This window comes from Engystomops pustulosus, chromosome 10 (assembly GCF_040894005.1).
Source record: "Engystomops pustulosus chromosome 10, aEngPut4.maternal, whole genome shotgun sequence".
Classification (NCBI taxonomy): domain Eukaryota; kingdom Metazoa; phylum Chordata; class Amphibia; order Anura; family Leptodactylidae; genus Engystomops; species Engystomops pustulosus.
The window spans coordinates 38453142-38475151 of record NC_092420.1 but is presented as its reverse complement, the minus strand read 5'-3'; the positions used below and the strand labels follow the sequence as shown (position 1 = coordinate 38475151).

General features: G+C 41.8%; 1 protein-coding gene and 1 long non-coding RNA gene across 3 annotated transcripts in view; one reads left to right on the top strand and one right to left on the bottom strand.

The window, feature by feature from the left end:
• Positions 1-22010, top strand: part of NTMT2 (N-terminal Xaa-Pro-Lys N-methyltransferase 2) — a 65957-nt gene that overhangs the window by 38764 nt on the left and 5183 nt on the right. For both annotated transcript variants that reach the window (XM_072128715.1, XM_072128714.1), the window contains exon 2: positions 5318-5493. In XM_072128715.1, coding sequence (XP_071984816.1) covers positions 5318-5493 — 176 coding nt within the window. The remainder of the gene's footprint in view (positions 1-5317; positions 5494-22010) is intronic.
• Positions 1921-22010, bottom strand: part of LOC140104928 (uncharacterized) — a 33570-nt gene continuing 13480 nt past the window's right edge. The window contains exon 3 of the long non-coding RNA XR_011850451.1: positions 1921-2206. This is a non-coding gene — a long non-coding RNA (uncharacterized lncRNA). The remainder of the gene's footprint in view (positions 2207-22010) is intronic.

The following is a 22010-nucleotide window of genomic DNA, read 5'->3' as shown; positions in this document are numbered from 1 at the left end:
TGGGACATACTGTGAAGGGGAGATGATGGGGACCCTCAATAAGAGGGATTAGATGAGAGGGGCCACAATATGATGCAGAGATTACAATATCACAATACACAATACAATATTGTGGTCACAATATGAGTGGGGAATGGGAGGGGGCAACATTAGGGGAAGATGAGAGGCCACAAAATGATAGCGAGAAGAAAGCAGGTGTGCAGGTGTGAGTATATACATGTGTGTATGAGTTTATAAATGTATGTGTGTTTATTGTGTGTATGTGTGTGTGTGTGTGTGTGTGTGTATCTGCTGTATGTGTACGTATGCTGTATGAGTGTTTATGGTATATACTGTATGTCTAAGCTTATGATGTAAATATACTGTATGTATTTATGTGTATGTACTATACAGTGTATGTTGTATATACTGTATGTGTATGTGCTGTATGTATGAGTGTATAAATGTATATATGAGAACATAAATGTGTTCATACGAGTGTATACATGTATGTAAAAACCTAATGACATGATGTAGGATTAACCCCTTAACGACCTGGCCCTTTTTTGTTTTTTCAGTTCACACAAGCCCTCACGTAAATAGCTCTGCGAGGGCTTGTTTTCTGCATAACAAATTGCACTTTGTAGTGACAGTATTTAATATTCCATAATACAGTGAAGATGGTGAAAAACACGCATTTGCGCCATTTTCTTGTGGGCTTGGATTTTACAGCTTTCACTGTGTGCCTCAAATGACAGGTCTACTTTATTCTTTGGGAAGGTGTGTTCACAAGGATAACAAATTTGTATAGGTTTTATGATGTTTTCATACATGTACAGAAATAAAAACCTCCTGTAGACATTTTTTTTCTTGATTTTGCCATCTTCTCCTGCTAATTACTTTTACATACTTTGAGCCTGGGAACCCTCTCCATGCACTCACACCCGATGACAGCCTGCGTCGGGAAGGGGTTAAAGCCATACCAGTATATCTTTGTGAGGAACTTTGTGTGTATACAAGTAAATGAAAATGTTTATATGAGTGTGGAAATGTGTGTCATTCTGTAAACGTGTGTGTACACCTGCTCCTTTTGCAAAACATAGTGTCTCGGGTCATGGTTTTACCCGTGCCCCAGCCTCTCCCCACACACCCTACCGGATCTTTGTGCCTCATAGCCTTAGAGAAAGCTTGTTCCTGATGCCCTGTGAGATTATTGAGATGTTGTGACCTCGATTCCATTCCTGACCTTGCTTCTGTGCTGCCTGCCCTCACCTTCTGCTAGGTCCCCGACCATGCTTTTGCCTCACAATTCTTTACTTCCCCTTGGCTGCCACCATGGACAAAGTCGAACCTCTGGAACGACCTGATGGTACCGTCCGCAGCAAGCAAACCCGCTTAGCTGCGGGCTCTGGTGAAAACCGGGTGCCACTTAGACTCTGGTCCCAGGTGTCGGCTTACGTTATCATTCCCAGTGGTGCAGAGGATCCACTACCGCTGATCCTGACACACAGTACTGTAAAGTGTGTCTCAATAGGGGCCGTTAACCAAGCTACTCCGTTTCAGGAGGTAATCATTGTGTAATAATTAGTTACATCATTTAACTCAATGTGACTTCACCACAGCCCCCAGTTATCAACTTATGCCTTTGTCCCCTAACCCCCTTAATAACTACCACAGGTAGATACAAGGAGTCTTCCTGTGCTGTTAAGTATGTTCAGAACCATTACCTTCCCCAATCTATTTAAATAAAAACTTTTAAGGCTACATTCACACGAATTTATGGGGGGCGTATATACATACGCCATACATCGCAATGGCCTCACGGTGCTGTACGGGAGTGGTACGGTGCTGCACATGTGCGGCATGGCACCGCTCCATACTCCTTCGAAAGATAAGACAGATGAGTCAAAGTATAAGGTCTACAGATTTATTCTGACTGAGATATTTGAAGTCAAGAAGGATTTTTTCCCTCACTGTGGGTTAAATAGCATCACCCTTATGAGTTGTTTTTTGTCTACATCTGAAACAACAGTGTAAAATTATAGGCTTAATTTGAGGAACTTATTTAACCTTGTCTACTATGAATCTGTGATATTATCCGAATACAGACCAAGCTGCTCCTCAAGAGTGACTTTGCAGACCCACTTTTTGGCCATCTCCTAGCATATTCTTGTCCACTGGTTTACGGAAAAAGCAAAGCAACAGGTGGGGAGATTGGAGGTTATTTCTGCAAAACAGAAAGATTAAATAAAAAAAGTAAAAATCATCATTACAGATAGCATAACAAGCCACTAAAAAGAGGTTCAAAACCAAAGGCCACAATTTGAAGGCTATTTCAGCACCTAGGGGATATCATCCCCAATTATGGTCATGACTAGCCTCTTAAAATACAGATGCCTTATGCTATAGATCAGTGGTGGCGAACCTATGGCACGGGTGCCAGAGGCGGCACTCAGAGCCCTTTCTGTGGGCACCCGGGCCATCGCCCCAGCACACCAGACAGGTCATAAAGAATCTTCCTGCAGTTCCAAGCAACTTAAAAGATGCTGCTTTCAGTCATATTTTGATACTTACTTCGCTACTTGGGACTGTAGGAAGAGGGAGCCCATTGTCAGCCCATTGACATTGCTTTAATGGCACTGCACTTGGTACATAAATATACTTACTATACTCTGCAAAAATGCAGATACAAGAAGCACTTCCATAAATGTTATTAGATAAACTTAAAAAAGAAATTCCAAATCCAGCAAATCTTCCTTTATTCATGTAATCCATATGCATATTCCCTACAGCAGTGTACAAAACATTCAACCAATATGTCTTTATCTTGGTCTCATGTTTAAGACCTAATAGTGGAAACATGTTGGTATGACTTTTCAGAAATGATGACCTATAAATAACGTTAGACACATTATTACGGATATTTTGGACCACGCTGTCGCAGAAAACTGGTCAGTAAGCCATAGCATCATTGCCATGGAACATCATACAAAGTACTGTTTGTTAGTGTAATATGCTGACCAAGCCTGTATATTTGCAAAATACACTGGCTTTACCTTAAAATCTTGCCTGTATTTGCCACTAGGCACATAAGGGATTGTGTCTAGGAGATTAAAACAAGATATCTTCAGGAACATTTTGTTTTCATTTTCAAAACTTTTTAAAATTTTATTCATGGCTGGACTGCTGCCACAGACATGCAGTATTTTATAAAATATAGGAGAGGCAGCCCCGTGATTCATTATATATAGTGGGAAAGGAATAGAATTTTTTTTATTATATAGGGGTGGGAAAACACAGAGCTTCTGGTTGAGATATATTGTTATATATATATGGTCTGGTGTCCCAAGTGTGGATACTCTGTAATGACAGGCAACAAACAAGGACAGTGAGCCCTGGCACTGAACCACCCAATCTTTCCTGGCCTGCTTTTTGGGTCCCCCTTAAGCGGAAGCCAATAACTGGTTGAGGTTCCCTCCCTGGGTAAGGTGTGAACATATAACAAGACAGACAGACAAAACACTATTGGCAGAGTGGAGAACAACGGGAATAAACAATGAACTAATCATAATCTAAAAAGAGAAGTCAAAACACAGGCAAGAGATCAGAAACCAAGAAGTAGACAAAGTAACGGCTAAATAGCATTATAGCATAAATAGCAAATAGGTTTGACCTACAAGGAGTGAAGGCTAAGGCTACATGCACACTGCCGTGAGCCTGCCGCACCGTAGCACGGCGGGCACACGGCAGCTCACCCCCGCCCCTCTCCATAGCGATATATGGCCGCGGCGCCATAATACGGGAAAAGATAGGACCATCTCTTAAAAGTGTTTCCGCTTCGGGATCGGGCTACCATCAGTGCAGAGCTTGCTCAGGAATGGCAGCAGGCAGGTGTGAGTGCATCTGCAAGCACTGTGAGGCGGAGACTCTTGGAGCAAGGCCTGGTGTCAAGGAGGGCAGCAAAGAAGCCACTTCTCTCCAGAAAAAACAAGAGACAGACTGATATTCTGCAAAAGGTACAGGGAGTGGACTGCTGAGGACTGGGTAAAGTCATTTTCTCTGATGAATACCCTTTCCGATTGTTTGGAACATCTGGAAAACAGCTTGTTTGGTGAAGACAAAGTGAGCGATACCAACAGTCTTGTCTCATGCCAACTGTAAAGCCTCCGGCAACCATTCATATGTGGGGTGGCGTCTCAGCCAAGGGAATTGGTTCTCTCACAGTCTTGCCTAAAAACACATCCATGAATAAAGAATGGGACCAGAATGTCCTCCAAGAGCAACTTATCCCAACCGTCCAAGAGCAGTTTGGTGATCAGCAATGCCTTTTCCAGCATGATGGAGCACCTTGCCATAAAGCAAAGGTGATAACTAAATGGCTCAGGGAACAAAAGAGAGATTTTGGGTTCATAGCCTGGAAACTCCCCAGATCTTAATCCCATTGAGAACTTGTGGTCAATCATCAAGAGACAAGTGGACAAACAAAAACCAACAAATTGTGACAAAATGCAAGCATTAATTGTGCAAGAATGGACTGCTATCAGTCAGGATTTGGTCCAGAAGTTGATTGAGAGCATGCCAGGGAGAATTGCAGTGGTCCTGAAGAAGAAGGGTCAACACTGCTTGTCTATAATTATTTAATATATATAATGTCAGTGACCGTCTCTGACTGTCTCTGACCATTTCTTTCAGTGACATTCTCTGTATCTGACTGTGACGGTCTCTGACTGTCTCTATATTCGTCTCCGACTATCAATTTTTCTATGGGGAGATTTAGCAGAAGTGTCTGAGAGCAGAAATGCTCTAGTTGCCCATGGCAACCAAACAGAGCTGAAGTTTCATTTTTGCACAGTTGTTTATAAAATTACAGAAGATCTCTGATTGGTTTGCATGGGCAACTATAATAGTTTTACCTCATTCCTGGCACTTCTGATAAACCTCCCCCTATCTATGTATCCACCTTATCTCACACATAAGCTGTCTTATACTCATTACTCATAGTAACCAATCAAAGCTCAGAGCTCATATTAATGACCTGTGGCAGAATAGCAACCAATAAATGCTCAGCTTCTAACTGCCACAGCAGCAGCAGACAATGGCTCCTGTATATGGTTGTTAATAAGTGTATTTTTGAGTGTGGGGTGAAAATTTTGGCTCAAAATCTAGTCTATGATGTTCCCTGAGTCACAGTGAGCGGCTGTGCGGAATTTGGTGATTGTAAACGCGATGGTGCAGATTCCTTCAGTTGTCATACATACACACACACTCAGCTTCATATACTTATAGCAATCTTTAATACTTAAAATTTCACAATGATCCATTTTATCTTTTTTTACAGTTAAACTGTTTGCCTTAACAAGTGAAGTGATAGATGGAGAGATGCAATTTTATGCCAGAGCAAGGAATTTCTACATGGATCTTCCAGCAACAGAAGAAGGGATGATGGGTGACTTTGCTGAACTCTCAAATACCGACATAGAATCATCTAGAGAGTTTCTTAAGAAATTTGTTGGAGTAAGTAATAATGATAACATTTTACACACAAATATTTGTGCAAAACACACTGGGATTATCTGTTGGTTCCAAAAGTTTGCCACTTCCAAAACCAAGCTATTTATAAGTTGTTACGCATTATACATATTTGGTGCCACAGTCCATTACATGATATAGCCATATCATGTTCATAATAACTTAATTAGTATCATTGGGCAGATGGTTGCAGCTGAAGCAACATGAGTAGTGGAATTTGATTATGACTACATGGCTTTTGGTCTCATAGTTCCATTCAACAGTAAGTTGTAAGTAAGTTGCAATGCTAGAGTACTCATGTACACGGCCTATATAAGTTTTTCCCTATACTTTAAACATGTTTGTTAACTCTTTAGGTGTTTTATAGGGGTAAAAACAAAATGAGGTGGAATTTACAATTTGCAATTTTTTTTGGAAAAATACATAAATTTTGTCCCAAACATTAAAAATTCACAACAGATTACCGTATTCACAATAGATCATAAATTGAATAACAGCATGCAATGTCATGGGTGGTCCCGCAACCCATATCGCGGGTAGCGGGCACACCCATGCTCCCCAGGACTTGCAGGCGCGGTGCCGGCGCGACTCAACTCTCCCCGCTCTGGAATCGCTCCCAGGTTCCGGCTGCGTATGTCCCTCGCCTCCTAGGGTGTGCGCGCGGCATCTTCAGGAAACTTAAAGGGCCAGTGCACCGCTAATTGGTGCACTGGCTGATCACTTCCCCTTTAAAAATCCTGCACCTTTCTTACACTCTTGCCGGATCTTTGTGCCTCACAGTCTGAGAGAAAGCTATTCTGCGATTTGCCTGCAATTCCTGCCTTCCTGTGTCTTCTGCGTTCCTGTGTCTCCAGTGTTACCTGAGCTCCTCCGTGTTCCCGTGTACCAGTGTTCCTCCATGTTGCTGTTCTGTGTGCTGTGTTCCCGTACCCTTCTGCTTGGACCTCCTGTTGCTGACTCTGGACCGGACTCTGACGTTGCACCTCTGCCGCCTGCCCTGACCTTGTGCTTGGACTTCGACCACGAGATTGTCTGCCATCTCTGTACTTCTACCTTGGCCGCCACTGCAGACAAGTCACGCCTGAGGAACGACCTGGTGGTACCACGCCGCAGCTTGTCTAACCCGCCTTGCGGCAGGCTCTGGTGTAAACCAGGTACCACTTAGACTCCGGTCCCAGGTAGTGGCTTACGTCATCGTCTGCAGTGGTCCAGAGGATCCACACCTGCAAGCCTGACAGTCAATCAGCTGCCTCTAAAGCTAGTAGGATCTTGTCATGTATCAAAGTGGTATGGACTCTCATGATAGGCATGTAATATTACCACTATACAAGGCATTGGTTCGGCCTCATCTGGAATATGCTGTCCAGTTCTGGTCACCGGTCCATAAAATGGATGCCCTGGAGCTGGAGAGGGTTCAAAGTAGAGACACAAAAATGATAAGGGGTATGGAGGGTCTCAGATATGAGGAAAGATTAAAATAACTTGATTTATTTAGTCTGGAAAAGAGATGAATTGTTTCAGATAAAATCAAATCAAAAGACAAGGGGGCACTGTTTCCGTCTGGAGAAATCAAGGTTTAATCACAAGAGGCTGCAGGGCTTTTCTACTGTGAGAACTGTCAATCTGTGGAATAACCTGCCTCAGGCGCTGGTCACAGCAGGGACAGCAGAGAGCTTCAAGAAGGGTCTAGATGCCTTTATACACCTAAATAACATTGACGGTTTTGTTATACAGAATTGCGTCTTTACCCCACGATCGCCCCCCCCCCCCCGCCGTTTTCGATCGCTGCTATGGCACCTCTGGGGTCCGATCGGGACCCCAGAGAAGCCTGAAGGCAGTGCCTTTAAGATGGCGTCTGTGACGTCATCTTAAAGGCAAAGTGTCAGCCTATGCATCTGCATAGGCTGGCACTGCTAATATAGAGGAAATGAGGAATTCACGGTCCAGCCAGGCTCCGAACACCAAGAATTTTTATTTAATGCATGTACAAAACTTCAGTAATCCACTCGGATAGACAGTAATGCCTTAAAGTTGGCATTACTGTCTATCCGAGTGGATTACTGAAGTTTTGTACATGCATTAAATAAAAATTCTTGGTGTTCGGAGCCTGGCTGGACCGTGAATTCCTCATTTCCTCTACATTGATATACCCCAGCAGAAGGGTGGCCCGTGCCGAGCCCAACATCCAAAGGGAGCAGGTGAGCTGGCATTTTCCTATGTTTCCACTGGCACTGCTAATACCCTGCAATACATCAGTATTGCAGAGTATTATCATGAACAAGCAATCAGATGATTGCTTGTTCATATCCCATGGTGGATCAAGTAAAAAATGTAAAAAAAAATGTTTTTCAATAAAAAATAACTTTATAAATCACTAAAAATGCCCATAAGCCAAGCCCCAAAACATATAAAGAGACATATAACGCTCAAAAAAGTCTAAATCATAACACAAACCCCACATATATCCGTAGAATAAAATATTCATGTCTGGTATCCCCGTAATTGTATCGACCCACAGAATAAAGATAACAGGATTATTAGGATATACGGTGAACACGAAAAAAAAAAAAAAAAGGAAAAAAATCCAGTACAGAATTGATGCTTTTCTACTCATGACTTCAAAAAAAGTTCCTAAATTTTCAACAATAGGTGATACCAACCCCAATATGGTAACACTGGAAAAATCATCTCATCGCGCAAAAAAATGCCATTACATGGCCCAAATAACGGAAAAGCGAAAATTTTATAGCCTTCAAAAGGGGGCAACGAGAAAACTAAAATCCTGGCAGCTGCAGGGTGCTACTTCCCTTCTGCGCCTCGCTGTGCCCCCATAACACAAGTAATGTTCACATGTGGGGGGTCGCTGCACTCAGGAGAAACTGTAGAACAAATTTTATGGTGGGTTTTCTCTATTTATCTTTTAGAAATGTGTAAATTTTAGGGCTAAATGAACGTATAACCAACAAAATTTGACCATTCTAAATTTCACCGCCATTTTGATTCAATTACTATGAAGATCTCAAGGGGTTAACAATCTTTATAAATGCTGTTTCTGATAGTTTGTGGGGTGCAGATTTGAAAATGGGTTGGTTATATAGGGGTTTTTTGATGCTTAATATGTAAAATTTAATTTCAAACAGTATTTATCCCCAAAATAGTCAATTCTGAAAATACGGAAAATCGCTATTCGATTTGTAGGCCGCGTGATGTCAAAATGAATTATCCAAACATTTCAAAAATTATGAAAATGTAAAGTAGACAAATGGGAAATGTTATTCGGCAAGTTATTTAGGTGGTAAATCGATCTGCCTGAAAACGCGTGATTTTGAATTTCAAAAATGGCAAATTTTTCTAAAAATTCATCATTTTTTTCTTTTTTTTGTAAATAAACGCAAAACTTATCAGCCAAAATTTACCACTTAAATGAAGTACAACATTTGGGGAAAAAACAATCTCAGAATCGCTTTGATAAGTAAAAGTGTTCAAAAGTTATAACCATATAAAGAGACGCAGGTCAGAATCCAAAAAATCGGACTGAGCCTTAAGCTGTAAAATGGCTGCGTCCTTAAGGGGTTAATAAGAGGATAATAAAATCATTAATTCTGGTTTAGGGGTTTTAGTTCTTTTTTGTATGCAGTTCATTATACCATAAAAATAATACATTGGGACTTATTTACTAAGGGTCCCGCGGCCACATTTCCGTCAGGGTTTTCCGACTTTTCGGGGATCGCACCAACGGGACAGAGATTTTGAAGGGCATGGTGTTGCACACCATCAGATTTTGGACGATCCGACGGATTCGGACAAACAGCAGGATTTACCTTACATGCACCGGGAACAAGGTGAACTCCGGCGGACCTGATCGGTGAAGCGACACATGCAGGAAATCGTCCACACGATCTTTGTGAATGGTGCCAGAGTGCATGATAGTCGGACACTGGTAAGTAAATGTGCCGCATTATCTTTATTCTATAGGTCACCACGATTGCAGCAATAACCCATTTATATAGCTTTTTTACAGATCTGTTTTTGCACTTGTTTTTTGCGGGACAAGCTGTAATTTTTATTGTTATCATGTCCGGGTAAATGTTACTTTTTATCACTTTTTATCTTTTTTTTTATAAGATTGGATATGAAAATATTGTAAATTTTTAAATTTAAAATATTTAAAATGTAGTTTTTAAAAAATATTTTAGTTACGGTGTTCTTCGTACAGGTTCAGTAACAATTTTATTTTATTCTAAGGGTTGCTACCTATGTGTTGATACCCAATATGTAGCAATTTGTGGTGATTTTCTCTTTTTTAATGTAAAATTAGATTTTTTCATGTGATGGCACATTAGAGGAAAAAGGTATCAGTAGTTGAAATGCTGGACTGTGTCCTGTGTCCATTGTTCTGGAGCTATACCACTAGTGTCAGGCTTCAGGGATAGTGGACCCCCTGGACCACTGCAGACACAAGCCGACACCTGGGACCGGAATCTAAGTTGCACCCAGTTTTCACCAGAGCCTGCCGCAAAGCGGGTTGGACTTGTTACGGCTTGGTACCACCAGGCCTTTCCACAGGTGTGACTTTGTCTGTGGTGGCAGCTAAGACGAGGTACAGAGTCAGAAGGCAGTTTCATGGTCAGGGACAGGCAAGCTCTCTCTTAGGTATTAGAAGTCGGCTTTTATCAAAAGCATGCGCTGGAAAGCCAGGACGGGAGCAGAAGTGTGGAGAGGGGAGTGATGCTGGGGGTAGCAGGCGCCATGGAGAGGGGCACGGGTGCGTCGGCGACCCAGGATGACACTTCTTATATACCTGTTCAAGCAGTTTACACCTAAAAGAACATGAAAAGTTTGTCAGAAAACTGGCGCAAAAGCCCTTAGTAAATGTGTCCCATTATGTAATGTCAAGTTCCACTGCGTAAAGGGGTGCATAATGGCCCGCAATTACTAAGCTGCTTGCGCCAGTTTTCTGTCAGAGTTTGCAAGTTCTTTTATGTGCAAACTGCACATTTATTTAAGAAGTGTCTGTGTCATGGGGCAGTTTTGTAGTGCAACTGTACTATTCTTACTGCAACAGAAATTTCTGCAATTAAATGGGCATTGTGGTACACTAAAAAAAAAGTTTTATAGACTGTCACAATGTCTATCCACTCCTTATGACTAAAATGACGCTTGATTGATTAATTTATTGGAGTCATCAAAAATTTTTGAATATTCTTTCCATCAATGGGGATTTTCTGCTTTCCGCGTCACTTCTTTCTAGGTGCAATAGCTTCTTCATTTGATCAATTACTCTTAGGCTCCTTCCACACTTGCGTTTTTCACGTGCGTTTTCTGCGCGTGCGTTTGACGTGCAGAATTTGCATTGCACTCTGACCCATTGTAATCAATGGGCTTTTTCACACTTGCATTTTTTTTCACGCACACATGCGCGTTTTTTTTAACGCGCGTTTAAATCTCTGCATGATCTACTTTTGCAAGTCACGCGCATGAAAAACGCACCATACAAGTCTATGGAGACGCATCAAAAACTCATTGCACTCTGAGACACTTGCAAGTGCAATGCAAGTGCAATGCGTTTTTCACGTATCAATTGCCATAAAAAAGATAGAGCTCAGTCCCGAGTCCGTCTCACGCGCATTGAAATTGCATTGAAAATGCACGTGAAAAACTGAGACACTGAACAAACTCTGACTGAAAACTGATTGAACTCTGATGCAAAATGTCAGTTTTTCACTGGCCAAGCCCTGATCGCACCCTGATCAAACTCTGATGTGATCTGCAACGTAAGTGTGGAAGGGGCTTTACCATTGATGGTAAGATTCAGCAATAAGCGGCCTGGTTCAGTGTGTGTATGTAAGAGTCTCAGAATTCCCAGATTTCTGGGTTTGTTTTCATCTTCCTGCTGTGCATAATGTCAAAATTAAACAGATACATCATGGGGTCTCTAGGGATCTTCCTCCCCAAAAATCATGTCCCCTAGTCATTGGACCTCTTCCCAAAATCCCCTTGAATTCAGTCATTCCCACAATCCATGAAGGTTAGACCTAGCCTCTGACATTTTTGACAACACTAGAAGATCAGGGAATGCCAGGGAGGGGCATAAATTGAAGGCAATGGTTACCCTGCGTATATTACTATACTCCAACCTTTTAGGATTTTTCTCCACCACTATCATGTGTACTTGAGTCGCCCACCCTGAAAAAAGAGATGTATTTACAATACTGCAGTGATCCCAACTGGCAGTAAAAGATGGAGATGCCTCTCCTTTGTATAGCTAGTGTCAGTAGTTCATTAAACAAGTTACGGTCTGCCTCTTAGGAGGTATCCACTATTTTGTCCAACAATACTCCTTGCTCCCACCACCCTATGAAGAGCCTTCTTTGGCATCCCTGGGGAAACTGGGATGGTTCCAAAGGGGGAGATATTTTAACTAGTCAACGGGAGATAAAAATCCCTTTCCAAGCAGCAATGGTGTCTATGAATATCACTGAATGCTTCAAAGCTGGATGTAAGATTCCAATGGGAACATAAAATAGTGTACTAAGGTCCCAAAGAAGGCAATAATAAAAATATATATCTATACACATTTGTTCTTTTTAACCACTCCAATATGTGGTGGAGGTGACAAGCTAGGTTGTAGCAACGTATATTAGGCAAGTTCATTCCCTTTGCCACCATTTCTGTAATCCTATCCACAGCCGTTTAACTCTCCACAAAAAGTGCGAGATTTCAGATTTAAGGCTTGTGACATCCTCTTGTTTCAAGAGCAGAGGTACGGTTTGCATAGGGTACAGCAGTTTTGACATGCTTATTATTTTTACTAGCTGATTACGATCCTGCAGGGAAAGCCCTCTCTCCCTGCAGGGTTGTAATCAGCTAGTAAAGATATGGGTGTTAAGTAATTTTGCTAAAAAGAGGGAGATAATTCAGGCGATAGATGGAGTCGGGAAACTTACCTTATCTTAATTACCAAATAATTGACCCACGGGGGGGGGGGCTATTGGAATGTCTGCAATGCTAGTCGAGGAAGGAACACAGTGTCCCAATTGCCTGATAATTAGCACCTAATAATTTTCTGTTTTTGTGGTATAAACCCAAAAAACTGAAAATTCACCAAACTCGGAGAACAGTTGCATTATCACTGGGAGGTGTTTGCGTGGTTCTTTTAAGAATAGTACTCTATCGTCTGCATAGAGTGCTAATCAGAGTGATGAACATCGAACTGGTATTTATTTAAAAGGGGTGTCTGGCAGAATCCTAGCCAAGGGTTCCACTGAAAAATTTAAAGTCCAGGGAACAGTGGGAACTCCTTGCCAGTACCATTGTCACATGCATTGCTTCATAAAATTTGCCAGGATATTCATCAGGCCCTAACGACATACCTTGGTCGTAATTGGGGCATTCAAACATTGTAGTCCGTATTCACCTTGGTAGCTCAACTCAGGACAAAAATGGCTTACCTAAGGATCCCACAATCAGTGAAGATGAGTATACAGACATGTAGTAATCTCTGAGTATCATATTGATCCTTGCAAGGTCTCTGGGCTCTGATCCATCTGGACCTTTCAAGTCGAAGGTTGGTACCCTACCTTTAGCCAGGTTAGCTAGGAGTTTGCCTGACTTTTTCCCATATTTGTGCAACTCTAATTCAAATTGGGATCTGGTGAAGCTTTCCTTTCTCTTAGGCTGCTGGCCTCAGTGTCATATCGGCTACATCAGACATATAAGACCGTCTGACTGCCTCACTAGTCTGTGTGAAATGAATCAGATGTATTTTTTATGACACTACATTATACAATCTCTCAATACCACTTTACCTGCCTACCAGAATAATAGAGAGTCAGTTGCATGTTTCCCATTGGACTTCAGGTACTCTAACCATCAGCCTTTCAATAATTTGACAAAATCCTCATCTGTCTTGAGGAATGATGGAAAATGGCAAAGATAGTCTGATCCTTTTGGAAAGTGAGTGGGTTCCCCAGTTCCTCCCTTTTCCTCTATGGCTTCCCTATTGTCACGGATGCTCCTGCGACCCACATCTCGGGTCGCAGACACCCCTGCTTCCCTCATCCTCACTCACCTCTCCACGCTCCTGTCCCAGCTTCCTAGCACGCAAGTCCCTGGCTCCTAGGGTGCACTCGCGCCGGCGCTTGCAAATTCAAAGGGCCAGCGCATTTGAGATTGGCGCTGGCCGCTTCCCGAATTAGTTAAAATATGTCCCTTCCCAGCATTCCCCAGCATTCTTTTGCTCTATGCCTCAGAGAAAGCTATTACCTGTGACCTGTTCCTCTGTATTGTCCTCCCGTTGTGACCCTGGACCTGTTCCCAATTTCGCTCATCAGCTGCCTGCCCTGACCTCCTGCTCCATCTCTGACCCCGAACCTTTGCTGTCTGTCTTGACCACGAGATTGCCTGCTGACTTGTACCTAGACCTTGGCTGACAAGTCGCACCTGTGGAACGACCTGGCTATTACAATGCCGCAGCAAGACCAACCTGCTTTGTGGCAGGCTCTGGTGAAAACTGTGTGCCAATTAGATTCCGGTCCCAGGTGTCGGCTTGTGTCATCGTCCGCGGTGGTCCAGGGGGTTCACTTGATCTTATGGTGGCAGAGGGGCATCATACCTCTCTCCTCTTGAAGGATTACTGCAGATCTCTTCTCATCTCCTCCACTGAATGTTATGACTGTGTGAGAATGCATTTTGTGGGAATTGCTCAAAAAAAAGTTGTGAATCAGAGAAGCAAATGCAACAAAGTTGGCTGAAGAGCTTACTTTTCTGTCACTTCTTGAGAAAAAAAAAATCTTCAAATAGTATTGGTTAAGGTTTGTCTGGTTTCTCGTTGCCACCGTCGGTGCCTGAATGTTGTCTGGGTCCACTACGCCCGTATTTCACCATGTTTTGGTTTCTCTTGCAGCGCTATTGGGCTTCGGAGATCAGATGCTGTGAGGATCCTCCGATCCTGACAACCCAACACTGTGCAGGGAACAGGGGCATCACAAGTTCAAAACATCTGGGGCCATACCCCGGATCTTTTGGCCTGTGCTCCAGATGTCCACAGCAGGACTCTTAATTCACTGTTTGGGCTGCTCTTGCAAACTCTCACCTCTATCTGCCTCCTCCGGGGAGGATTAAACTGGAAGGCTTTTAGGGTATTCCTGGAAGACTTGCAAAGACATTACTAGGGACTGTGACAAGACATAACTGGGGCTGTGGGGGACATTACTGAGGGCGCTGTGGGGGATATTACTGAGGGCACTGTCGAGGACATTACTGAGGGGGCTTTAAGCACATTTCCTGGTGGGGGGAGCTGTGAAGGCATTGCTGAGGAGGGGGGGGGGCTGTGAGGAAATTACTGGTGGCTGTGGAGATATAACTGGGGGATGTGGAGACATTACTGGAGGGATGTGGGGGATAAAGAAATAGAGGAAGAAGGCAGTGAGGGACATATAGAAATAAATGACCTCTTCTGGGCAATTTGAGTAAATGTGATAGTGAGATAATGGGGCACATTTACTTAGCCGGCCACAGGAGTTCCCGAGTGTCCGACAATCATGCACTTCGGTTCGATTCACAAAGATCATTCGCACGATTTCCTGCAAGTGTCACTTCCCCGATCAGGTCCACCTTCTTGTTCCCGGTGCATGTAAGTGCTTGGATTGTGACACAATTTTTAAGATAAATCCCGCTATTTGTACGAATCCGACGTCCCACCCCCTGTTTGTGTCACATGAAATCCGATCGTGTGCGACACAATACCCTACTAAATCCCTTTCCCAGCGGTGTGATCCCCGAAAAGGCCGAAAACCCGACGTAAATGCAACCACAGGACCCTTAGCATACAAGCCCCTATCTTAATGCATGATCGTCATCACCCATCATCATTTAGAGAAATAGCAGTTCTTTTGCTTCAACAGTATATCCCTAAATTGTAGTGTCCATATTCGTTGCATCCATGTTTTTCAAAATAGCAGTTCTTTCTAAGGCTACATTCACACGCATGAGCCTGTATATATGTGACATTTTTATCTGTACGCAGCACGTATGTAACCCATATTTTATACGTCACCATAGACTTCTAGGGCATACGGAACTGAAATACGTACCGAAAATAGGACATGCTCTATATTTTTATACAGCTAGTATAAGGTACGTTACGCTGTCAAAAATGGCAATATAAATGGTTGGACATATTGTTCATTGAAATGAATGCGGCCGTATGCAACCCATAAAAAAGCGGTATGGTACGGATATGTCAGTTTTCATACGTCCGTGTGAATGTAGCCCGACTGTCCGTATTCATTCCAAAATAGCAGCGTTTCTGTTTGCTCCATCTGTTTACTCTTCTAAAGTGTGGTGTGAAGAATTGCAATTGTTTCAAAATGAGGAAAGTAGGAATTAAGGGAAAGGGAAGATGCTGTGGTGATGGAGCTGGAACTGCAGGGAGAGGACATGATCTATCTATGCAAGCTACAACTGGGGCAAGCAAGCAAGCAGAGAGTGCAGCAGGAGCACTAGCATCACCTCCATTTTTTTTTTTGCATTGATATACTTAAAAAATGTCTTGATTTGTTTTGCCATCTTTGGCCACCCATCTTTCATTTTGAATTTTGGCTGATTTTATTTCCTTCTTACAGATTTTGGCAAGTATTTTTGCAAGTATTGAAAGCATCGGGTGACCCGAGAATAAATTTTAATTTCTCCCATTTTACATTAGTATCATCATTTGTCAGTATTTGATCCCAGTCTATATCCTGTAGTGCAGCCCTGAATTTCTGGAAATTAGCCTTTTTAAAATTTAATATTTTTGATTTTCCCACCTGTTTTTGCTTTTTACAGTTTAAAAGGAAAATTGTTTTGTTATGATCGCTGTTCCCAAGGGTTTCCTGGACACTGATATTTTGGACAATCTCCACATTGTTAGAAATCACAGGGTCCAACAACGCATCACCTCTTGTGGGATCTTCTATGAGCTGTACCATAAAATTATCCTTCAGAAAGTTGATAAAATGTCTCCCCTTCACAGATGAAGAAGAGTCCTGACTCCAATTTATATTTGGAAAATTAAAGTCTCCCATTATCACTACTGTCCCCTCTTGTGCAGTCCACTCCATCTGTTTATATAGGTGACCCTCTATTTCCTCAGAGATGTTAAGGGGTCTATAAATTACACAAAAAAAAATTCTCAGAGATCCCTTGGCTTTGAATTTCAACCAGGAAACAATTAATGGTGGGGGACAGCATAGGAAATAATTAATGATAATGGGGGGGGGGGGGCATATTCAATAATTAATGGAGAGGTGTCCCAGTATATTTAATAATGAAATGCAATAAAAAGAAGGCACGAAGATCCGTCAGGGGGTAATGAAAGAGGCAGGTTTAAATAGCCTTCTGGGAAAATGTCCAGCGCCAATTAATGGTGTGCTGGTCCTTAAAATTTCCTGAAGCCATGCATCTCTAGGAGACGGGGATGCGCGGGGACGGGACGTGGACGGAAAACAGGAACGGGAGCAGCCGTGACATTGTGTCTTCCTTTTTCTCCTCCCCCGATCCTAGTTTAAAAACTCCACCACCCCTGCTGGGATCTTCTCCCCAAGCACAGCTGCCCCCAACATACTACAGGGGGCTGGCAGGCTATACACTCCAGGGGGCTGGCAGGCTATACACTCCAGGGGGCTGGCAGGCTATACACTCCAGGGGGCTGGCAGGCTATACACTCCAGGGGGCTGGCAGGCTATACACTCCAGGGGGCTGGCAGGCTATACACTCCAGGGGGCTGGCAGGCTATACACGCCAGGGGGCTGGCAGGCTATACACGCCAGGGGGCTGGCAGGCTATACACGCCAGGGGGCTGGCAGGCTATACACGCCAGGGGGCTGGCAGGCTATACACTCCAGGGGGCTGGCAGGCTATACACTCCAGGGGGCTGGCAGGCTATACACTCCAGGGGGCTGGCACCAATGCATTTCCCATCCTTAGCTTATACTCAAATCAATAGGTTTTTCCAGTTATTTGTGTTAAAATTAGGGGTCTCGGCTTATTCTCGGGTAGGCTTATACTCTATCCAGGAGTTGGACTGATGCTTTAATCCAGGTCTGTCAGAAGAAAATGCCTGTGGAACTGCTGAGACTCATTTTGTTGTGTTGAAGAATTTCCACTGAATTTGGATCAGCCTAAATTTGGACCTTTATGACAGGTTAATTTTGATGCTCGTTGATCATTTTTATATTTTATTATTATCAGTTAATTCAACTATGTAATTAATAATTGTAATAATTGAAAAAATATATATCTAGGTAATATAGAGTTGTAAAAATCTTAGGAATAACTGTATGGTGATTTACTGCTTATGTAATAAATGGTAATGTTTAACTGTTAATAAACACATACTGAACTAATGATAGCAGTTGATAGATCACTCTCATCTACATGGAGTAAAAATGAAATAAGGAAGCTCCTGATACTATAAACTGAACATGATACAGAGAGAAATCTGCCAGACCTACAGTACTCTATTTTACTGTAGAGGTTGAATGGATTAACAGCTTGGCTTCTATTTCAACACCCACTTGTCATATGTCACTTAAGGAGTTAACTACCATCTCCTTTAACTAAATAAACAAAAGAACTGCCACTGAAGTCCATTATCATTCAATCCCAGTACTGAGATTTAATTTAAAACGAAGATTTACTTACGGTTGACAGCATACACGTTGATGTTTTTCTAAAAAAAAAAAATATTTTCTGCATGGTGTTTTTACCATATGTTTTTTTAAAAGAGATTAAAAAAAAAAAAAAAAGGTTTATTCAAAATCTTCTTGATAAAATTTTTTACCAATAGTTATTTTCTAACAAGGTATACAAACTGGTCTTATGGAAGTTGTCTTATAGGGTTAAGCAAGGTCAATCTCACAGAAGCTAGTTCGTTCATCCCAAACTACTCCGGGTAGCTGACAGATTAACAGGCCCAAACAGCTGAACTGAAAAGTTTAGTACAGATCAGTTGCTTAGTGTAGGTAATCTGGCAAACAAGTGTGTGTGTGTGTGTAATTTATCAAAAGTTAACAGAGAAAGACATATTTATTACTGTGTCATATTATCACTGGTACTGGATGATAAATCTGTTTTTTAAAACTGACAAAATTTTGGTGCTGTTGCAGAATTTTTGGCACACATGCTTTATTCCATGAAGAAGTGAACCTTTTCTAATGACACACTCCTTTTGTATTAACTATTCCAGTCCCTTCCCATCCTTAGTTAAACTTAATGGACATGTGTCTTTTCTCAACAGTATTAACTTTGTAACTATATTAGGAAACGTGTTTAAAAACTACATTTTGTGAAAAATATTAGCAGATGGCTCAGGGGGATGCTGCTAAAAACAACCAAAGACTACAGTCATAGACAGATCAATTTTCAGGGCAGGTGGCAAATTCCAAATAACAAGCTTTGGGTCAGGGGCAAATAGCGAACAGACAGATTCAGAACAATCCAGAACTGTCAATTAAAGCAGAATGGAATCAGGAATCACAATACCCAGGCGCCTCCCCGTGGGTAGGGTGTCTTATCAACGAAGATGTGTACTTTTTGGTAAATTACAGATTTTAAATGTGTGCGAGAATGCCAGAAACCATTGAGGAGCATAACTAACAGTTTGGAGCAACATGAAGGAGGCTTTGAAAAAGGAATCTATCGGCATCAGGCAAAAGGTAAAAGTAAAAAGTACAAAAATTTATTAAGGAAACATTAAAATTCCATGGAACCTCTCTTTTCTATCACTAAGCCAATTACTTACCCAAATACACAGATTTTTCCCCTAGTCCCAGCAGTCTCATTATGTACCAACCTTTTATGTGGCACTGTATCAAAAGCCTTGTAAAAGGCCAAATATATGACATCCCCCGCCTCCCCCAGGTCCAGTCTAGAAGTTACCACCTCATAAAAGCCAATCAGATTAGTTTGACAGGACCGATCCCTCAAAACCCATGCTGATGCAGGGTAATAAGGTTATGTACAGCGAGATATTCCAGGATAGCATCTCTAACAAACCCCTCAAATTTTTCCACATAGCAGAAGTTTGCAGGATTGCATTTTGATCCTTTTTTGTATATTGATACACATTTGCTTTGCGCCAGTCCTATGGAACAGAACCAATCCTCAGGGGAACTTCAAATATTAAAAATGTCTATCACGGTACATAATTCATGCAGAACCTGGGGGTGTATGCCATCTGGGCCCCGGTGATTTGTCTATCTTAGTAGTTGTGAGGCAGAACCGTAGCTCTTCCTGGGTTAAACGGTTGACATTCCAGAGAGAATTTACATTATTCTCCAATGTGCGAATAATGTGCTTAGTTGCCCATGGCAACCAATTACAGCTCCCCTTTAAAATATTCTGAGCACTGGCAAAATGAAAGCTGAGCTGTAATTGGTTTCCATGGGCAACTAAGCACATTCTTCCTTTCAGGTAGCTTGATAAATCTCCCCATTGTCCCAGTTTATGCCTATAAGCTCCTCCCTACTATAAGTTGGTGAAAATTTGTCCTCCTGAAGCTTAGAGTGTTTGCTGCCCCTCCACTAACCCTCTTAGTAAGGCGTAATACAAAATCAATGATATTGTGATCACTATTACCCAGGTTTCCCCCAACATATAATTTTGATACCCTGTCAGGTCTGTAGGTTAGGATAACCTCTTGTTGGCTCCGGGACTAGAGACGACAGTTAATTGTCTTTTGTCATTGACAAAAACCTGCTACCTTTAACCCTATAGCGCAATAAAACGTACCTGTACGCCTTATTGTGCATAGGGAAGTATGAAGAGGGCTCACGGGCTGAGCCCCCTTCATACTCACCGGGGGTTTGCTTCACAATCAAGCAAACACCCGTTGCTAACACCCGCAATTGGTGCTAGCAGCAATGGTGTTAAACCTTTGATCGGTCCAGCAAAGCTGCCGATGGCATTAGCGAGCCGGCAGCAAGTGGGCATTGCCATCTTGGCTCAGATCATCGCTTCTCGTGACGTCATCGGGGAGCGGCGATCTGTTGCCATGACAGCCTCGGGTCACACAAAGATCCGAGGCTATTACAATGTGCAATTTGTACATTGTAATAGATGGTGTGTAAAATCCCCATATACTGCCATACTGTATATGGGGAGTCTGATAAATAGAAAAAAAAAACCCTAAAAATTCATATCCCCCCCCCTTTCCCTAGAAGTCATATAAATATTAATAAACACCAAAAATCATAAACACATTAGGTATCGCTGCATCCAAAAATGCCCGATCAAAATATAATAACTTTTTTATTGCATTTAACCCCACCACAACCGAAAATAGCGCCCAAAACCGTAAATGGCATTTTTTGCCATTTTGAAAAATATTTTAAAAATTCAATAAAAAGTGATCAAAAGGTCATAGAGTCCTAAAAATGGTAGCATTGAAAAAGTCATCAAAAGTTGCAAAAAAATGACACCACCCACAGCTCTGTATACCAAAGTATGAAAAAGTTATCAGAGCGAGATGGCACGGGGAGCGGTGATCCGTTGCCATGACAGCTTCGGGTCTCACGAAGGCCCGAAGCTGTCTCGTTTTAACCCATTCATTACAATGTGCTATCAGCACATTGTAATGAATGAGGAGTAAAATCCCCATATACTGCCATATTGCAGTATGGCAGTATATGGTAGGATCGATCAGACAACCTAGGGTTAAAGTACCCTAAGGAGTCTGAAAAATAGTAAAAGTAAAAAAAGTTAAAAAAAAATTATAATATAAAAACCTAAAAATTCAAATCACCCCCTTTCCCTAGAACTGATATTAATATAAATAAACAGCAAAAATCATTAACATATTAGGTATCGCCGCGTCCAAAAATGTCCGATCTATCACAATATAATAACGGTTTATCACTGCGTTTAACCCCTTAACGGAAAATAACGTCCAAAGTCAAAAATTACATTTTTTTGCCATTTTGGAAAATATAAAAGAATTAATTAATTAATAAAAAGTGATCAAAAAGTCGCACAGTCCTAAAAATGATAGCAATGAAAACGCCATCAAAAGTCGCAAAAAATGACACCACCCACAGCTCCGTACACCAAAGTATGAAAAAGTTATTGCCGCCAGAAGATGGCAAAAATAAAAAAAAAAAATTTTGTACAGGAGGTTTTCATTTTTTTAAATGTATGAAAACATTATAAAACCTATACAAATTTGGTATCCACGTAATCGTAGCAACCCAAAGTATAAAATAGACATGTCATTTGGGGCACACAGTGAAAGCTGTAAAATCCAAGCCCACAAGAAAACGTCGCAAATGTGTTTTTTCACCATTTTCACTGCATTTAGAATTTTTTTCCCCGTTTCCCAGTACGCGCCATGGAATATTAAATACCGTCACTACGAAGTGCAATTTGTTACACAGAAAATAAGCCCATACACGTCTCTTTATATGCAAAAATAAGTTATAGATTTTTGAAGGTGGGGAGTGAAAAAAAAAAAAAAAAAAAGATGC